Below are 6521 nucleotides of genomic sequence, written 5' to 3' on the forward strand. Positions count from 1 at the left end.
GGTGGGGCTGCTCCATGTTCCTGTTTCTTGACCAAGAGTTGGTTTTTTTAACTTCTGCAGGGAGATCCTGCACAGACAGGGAGCTGCTGGCTCTTCCCTGTGTATTGGGGGGGCTGGGCAAGGCGCAGGGCAGCCCAGCCCTTCCCCAGCACAGTTCTCCCTCCCTTTCCACCCTCGTCAGATGATCACAGAATCACAAGGTTGGAAGAGACCTTTGAAGATCATCGAGTGCAACCATGATGATGGTGAGGAAGGTGGCAAGGGAGCAATGAAGATCTGACATCCTTGGGAGTGTTCACCCAGAGATGCCAACACCTGGGTTAATGGAAAGGCCATAAAGTTTGTTTCTGGGAATATTTTCAGCACACAGCTGGGATGTCCCAGTCCCTCACATCCCTGTTAGCAGGGCCTCTCCCTCACCAGCCACCTGGCCCAGGGACAGACGCCCTGACCTCACATCAACAGGCAGCAGCATCTCTGAAAGTCCCCAGAGCTGTGAGAAAGCTCATCCTTGTGCTGCTGCCTCCAAAGCTGGGACCTGCTGTGCTTGTGAGCCCTCCATCCCACTTGGACACATCCATGTTCCCCCAGCAAGGATGGGCCGGTGGCTCATGGCTGCAGGGGGGCTCAGGTGAAAGGACCTGCCAAAGGTGCCCCTGGAAGGAGGCAAAGAACAGCCCTAGGAGGGTCCTGGATACCAACGGGGAGACAGGAGCAGGGGAGCACAGCCACCTCCAGGTCAGCAAAACTAGGGGTGAGGTTTTGCCTCGTGTGTCCACTGCCCTCAGAGGCAGCAGAGAAGCAGAGGAACAGGACGCAGGGACGGGAAGGGCAGAGCCAGCCTTACCTGCTGCCATTCTTGGCCGTGTACTTGTTTCCCCTGTGGTTTGTTTTGGGCTGGAACTGGCCCTGGTGCAGCAGGGTGAGCAGCTGGGAGATTTGCTGTAAGGCAGGAAAAGCCTGTTGAGCCCCCGGCACGGCCACTCAAGCTGCTTCCTGCCAGGACGTCCCCTGCGAGCCCCCCCTCGGCCTTTTTATAGCGTTTCCTCCTCCTGCAGATGGTTCAGCACCCCCACACCAGGGCAGAACCCGGCAGCCAGGCTGCCCACCCGGCCCCGGCACCCTCTCTGCCTGTCGTTCCCTGCCCATGCACTGGGGAGGCAAGCAAAGGGATGTCCCCTTCCCTGTGTGACAACCACCCTCCCCCACTGCTCCCAGAGCATCCTGGTGGGCATGGGATAGCCCAGCCCGTGGTGAGGTGGTTGTTCACCCTGCCCAGCCCCTACGCCTGGGGCACCTCTGGCCAGGTTTGGGGGAAGAGACCAAGCTGACACCACAGAGCTGCACGTTCCCACCACCCCAGGGTGTGCAGAGCCCGGGTGAGGAAGGATCTGGGGGGGATCCACACCTCTGGCAACACAAGGGGCAGTTCCTACCTGCACCGGGGGCGACTCCATCGCGAACTCCCCCGTGGGGCTCTGCTCTGCCAGCGCCACCAGCGACAGCCGGACCAGGCTCCTGAGGATTTGCTGGTGGGGCTGGGGCTGCCCAAGTCCCTCAGCACCCACAGGTGGCAGTGGGGCATCCCCCACGGGTGCCTGTGGTGGCTTCACCAAGCTCCTGCTGTGCAGTGATGCGTCCGGCAGGCTCGCAGCCTCTTTCCCTGGATGTTTTGGTCTGTGGGGCTGGCAGGGCCGGCGCTGCAGGATGGGCAGGCTGAAGGTCTCCTGCTGCTCATCTGAGTCTTTTTGAGTCCTCTGATTTCTCAGGGTCCTGTAGAGAGTGGGGGTGAGGTGGAGGGGAGCCTGTGGGGAGTCCCCCGGCGCAGAGGCAGTGGTGCTGGGCAGATCCTCCTTGCAGGGATGGGGGGGCTCAGCCTCCCGGGGCCGGCCCCGGAGCAGCGGGACGAGGTGGATGTCTGTCTTCTGGATCTGCCTATGGGGCTTCTTGAGGTGCTGCTGCCTGCGAGCATCCTCTGCCTCCCTGCAGTTGTAGGCCATGCCATCCTTCTTCTCCTTCTTACGTAAAGACAAGGTTAAAGCCAGCAGGAGAAGGCAGCCACCCAGGAGAGCAGCCAGGCAGATCACAACCACCACCGACGGGCTCAGCCACCCGGGATCCTGAGCTGAGATCTTGGAGAACGCCCCGTGATGCCGGAAAACTACATGGACCCGGGCAAGAGTGTGCAGGGGGATGTCCCCTCCATCGCTCACCTGGACCACCAGCTCCCGCTCACTGCCAGCAAGGCTGCTGGCATTGCTGGCGTTGAGGAAGACCTGCCCCAGGAGAGGGTCCAGGATGAAGAGCCCAGCGTCATCCCCACCCACCAGGTCATACCGAAGAGCCCCATTGATGCCAGAGTCCACATCCCTGGCCACGATGGTGAAGAGGAAGGGAGCACCCGCACATGACACGAGTGATGCATTGGTCAGCCCCACAGTCCCTGGGGTGCTTCCATTACCAGAGACCACCCAGAAGCACCCTGTCTCTGCATTGACCAGGACAGAGAGCATGGCCACGCCTCCCACCAGTGCCGGTGAGGTGATGATGGGCGCGTTGTCATTCCGGTCAAGCACAGCCAGCCTCACAGAGATGTTGGATGCTAACTTGGGGTGACCACCATCCTCTGCAGTCACCAGGAACTCCAGGCTCCTCACCTGCTCATAATCGAAAGCTTGGAGGGCAAAAACATCCCCTGTGGTGGGGTCGATCCGGATGAGACCCGAAGCGGAGTCATCCAGGATACTGTAGGTGATTTTCCCATTGAAACCCAGGTCAGGGTCAGTGGCCTGGATGGTGAGCAAGAAGGCAGGTGCTTCGCTGTTCTCTGCCACAGCAACCTCGTAGGTGGCCTTCTCAAAGGAGGGAGCGTTGTCATTGACGTCGCTGATGCAGATCGTGAGGTGCTTCAGCACAGCCAAGGAGAAGTCGCCGTGGTCCCGCACCACCAGCGTGAGGTTGTACTCAGCACGCAGCTCTCTGTCCAGCGTGGCGTTGGTCATCAGCACGTAGCTGTGGCTGTTGGTCCTCTTCAGTCGAAAGTGCTCGTACCCTTGACTGAGGGAGCAATGCACTTGCCCGTTGCTCCCTGAATCGGGGTCGCTGGCCGTCACCAGGGCCACGAAGCTGTCTTTGGGGAGGGCTTCGGAGAGCACAGGTGCCCGTGTGGCCCAGGTGACGTGGACATCAGGAGCGTTGTCATTGACGTCCAGGACTTTGACCAGGATCTTGCAGTGTGCTGGGATGGGGTTGGCACCCAGATCCCGAGCTTGCACGTCCAGCTCGTAGGCGTGAGTTTCCTCGTAGTCCAGCGGGCGCTTCAGCGTGACGCTGCCTGTGCGGGAGTCGATGCCAAAAGCGCTCAGCACCTCTGGGGGCGCGTGCCTGCTCAGGCTGTACTCGATCTCCCCATTGGGGCCCTGGTCGGGGTCAGTAGCTGTGACTGTCACGAGGAGGGTCCCGGGCAGAGCATCCTCCTGAACCTCTACGGTCAAAGAGCTCTCTGCAAAGACGGGGCTGTTGTCATTGGAGTCAAGGACGATGACTTTAATTAAAGCGGTACCTGATTTTGGTGGCTCCCCATGGTCAGTGGCTGTCAGCACGAGGTCAAAGGAGGAGTGCAGCTCCCGGTCCACTTCTTTAACCACGACAAGCTCGGCATGCCTCGTCCCATCGGAGCTGGAGACAACCTCCAGAGCAAAGTGCTCGCAGGGGGAGAGGGCGTAGGAGCAGCGAGCGTTGGGGCCAGCGTCAGCATCCAGGGCTCGGTCCAGCGGGATCCGTGTCCGCAGGGATGCGCTCTCAGACATCTCCAGCTCCAGCTCGGGCGTGGGGAACCGGGGCGCGTTGTCGTTGATATCCAGCACTTGAACCTCCACATGAACAAGAGCCAGGTGTCGGGCTGCCAGCACATCGAATGAGACCCAGCAGGGATCGCTGTGCCGGCACAGCTGCTCCCTGTCCACCCGCCCAGCCGTGCTGAGCACCCCGTCCCCGCTCCCCACGTGCAGTGGGAACCTGCCGGGGGTCTCCATCAGCTGGAAGGCCTCCGCCGCTTCGCCGTTCTCACCCCCCTCAAAGTGTTCTGCCAGCGTCCCTATCACCGTTCCCGGTGGCACCTCTTCGAACACCCGGTACTGCACGGTGAACGTGGCCACCTCCTGTGCGTCGGCGGAGAGGAAGAGGTACCACCACCACAGGGCTGGGAGATGGAGAGCGGAGCGGCTCAGCAGCAGCATGCTGCTGGCCAACCCCACCACCTCGCTGCCCCGGCACGCTGCCCCGGGCTTGCCCGCCTGCCGCCGCATCCCCCAACGGTCCTTACAGCGATCGTACGTCCTCGGCATCCTCTCCCAGCTCCAAGCCCCATTGGCAGCAGCCACCACTTGGAAAGGAGGAGAAATCACAACTAAGTCTGACGGTTGTCTCCTACCTCGCCATCACCAGGGGACGGCCAGAAGAGCCTGCAGCTCCCGGGGCTGAAGCGCTCAGCCCAGAGCACAGGGGACTGTCACTGCCACAGCTGCAGCCGGGGGTCAGCGTCTGGCCGGGCCGGGAGGTGGACCAGCCGTGTTTCCTATGGAAACCCCACCCACAGGAAAAGGGAGGATGGGGCTGGTACAATGCCTGGGCGGGGTGGGGGGGCTCACAGGGAAGCCTGCTGCCCAGCTGCAGGAGAGAGAGAGAGGTGTGGAAGCACCCTTGGTTTCCAACCCGCAGGCACCATCACTGCTGCCACCTGCACAAGGCACCTTACAGGAGGTGAGATTCCCGCAGACAGACCCCGACCCTCTGGAAAGCCTGGTCCATGCTGCGGGGAGGTGCCTGCAAGGGCCAGTGATGACGATGGACTTCTCCAGCACCACCCCACAGGCTTGGTCCCCACACTGACAGATGTTTTTATTACTCTGATTTATTTTCAGTGTGATCCCCAGTCTCTGCTCTGCCTCTTGCTGTCTGTTTGGAGGGCAGCACGCCCACCTCACCCTGTCCAGCACACGGCCTTTGGTTACATCGCCACTTCATTGTCATCTGCACACGCCAAAATGAGTTCATGACTCACTGGGAGAGCTGCCACATCACACAAGTGGGCACGAGGGAACAAAGGAGGCTCTGGAGATGCGTCCTGTCTGACCTCTCCCCATCCCTTACGTCCATCCGTCCATCCTGGCAAGCTCCCCTGTCTTGGCACACGCGCTATCCCCAGCTCAGCTCTGCTTTGACTTCCCCTCAGCTCAGCGCTGATTTTGCACCACCAAACCCCTGCTTTGCCTAATTTCAGCATCCTACCCCAACGCCACAGAGCCTGAAGTTGTTCCAACGCATTCCTCACGAGCAGGCAGGGGAGTGGGCAGGTGAGCAGGCAGGGGAGCAGGATGCTGGCTGCCAGCAGAGCTCGGTGACCCCACACTGGGCTGTACTTTGGTGACTGAGGGCATCCGGGGCAGGGACAGTGACTGCGGGAGTTTCCTGGGCTGCTATGGAAAGCGGGTCATCCTTGTGGTGTGGCTGGAGTCCCACCAGCCACATCATCCTCGTCGAGTCAAACAGGCAGCCTCCAGCAGCTGCTCTTGGTGTGCCGTGACCACCTCTCCCTTCTTCCTCCAGCTTTTCCAGCCTTTCTGGGCCCCCCCATACAGCATATTCCCATCCCTCCTTTCACAGCTCTGATTTTCCCAGTTCATAGACTGGTTTGGGTGGGAAGGAACCACAGAGCACCCCCAGACACGGGCAGGGACACCCCTCTGCAGTCCAGGCTGCCCAAAGCCTCATCCAACCCAGCCTTGAACCCTGCCAGGGATCCAGGGGCAGCCCCAGCTTCTCTGGGCATGTTGAGGGTCCCCATTGCCTGCCTCCCCCCCACCCCCATTTCCCTGCTCTCATCACTTCTCTTCGATTCCAGCAAATTTTAATGCCACAATGAACAGAAAAGCAAAACCCCCCCAGCACCAACCAGCCATCTCACCCCGGGGCGGGGGGGAGGTTAGTGCCACCACTCGGCACAGCAGGAGGAAGGGCCAGCAGTGCTTGGCCATGGTGGGGGGTGGCAGGAGACCCAGTGCTATTCCTGGGCTCGGTCCCAGCGCCAGGTGACCTTTGCCAAGTCATTTCCCTGCTTTGTGCTCTGGCTTCCTCCTGCGCTGAGCGAAGCCGGCCCAGGGGCTCTCCCGGAGGGATGCGCTCCCGCTTGCCGGCTGCCCGTGGAGCTGCGGATGGAGAAGCGGATGGAGAAGCGGATGTCTCCTGGCCCGTGCTCCACTTCTGGGTGTGTGGGTAGGTGCTTCCTTCTGGCGGGGGTGTGCCATCCTTCCACCTCCCTTCTTACGCCTTTCTCTGCCAGGGATGGTGAGGAAGAGAAGAGCCACACCAAGCCACCACCGAGGGAAGGGATCAGCATTATCCCTGAGAACCATGGGGCACAAAACACACCCTTCTCCCCACATGCCCCATGTTTAGCCCACCATAGTGGTGCCAGGAGGTGTATTTCCCCCAACACCAGTGTGGAAAATGCTGGGAAATGT

The 6521-nt window shown here is 61.0% G+C and overlaps 1 protein-coding gene across 1 annotated transcript in view; it reads right to left on the reverse strand.

Annotated features, from left to right (window-relative positions):
* Positions 1-4346, reverse strand: part of PCDH12 (protocadherin 12) — a gene marked incomplete at its 5' end in the record, with an annotated part of 10179 nt that extends 5833 nt beyond the window's left edge. The window contains 2 exons of the mRNA XM_084268573.1: positions 848-942; positions 1437-4346. Coding sequence (XP_084124699.1) covers positions 848-942; positions 1437-4346 — 3005 coding nt within the window. The remainder of the gene's footprint in view (positions 1-847; positions 943-1436) is intronic.
* Between the last annotated feature and the right edge of the window lie 2175 nt (positions 4347-6521).

The sequence above is a fragment of the Gallinula chloropus genome (genome assembly GCF_964237585.1).
Source record: "Gallinula chloropus genome assembly, chromosome: 10".
NCBI lineage: Eukaryota > Metazoa > Chordata > Aves > Gruiformes > Rallidae > Gallinula > Gallinula chloropus.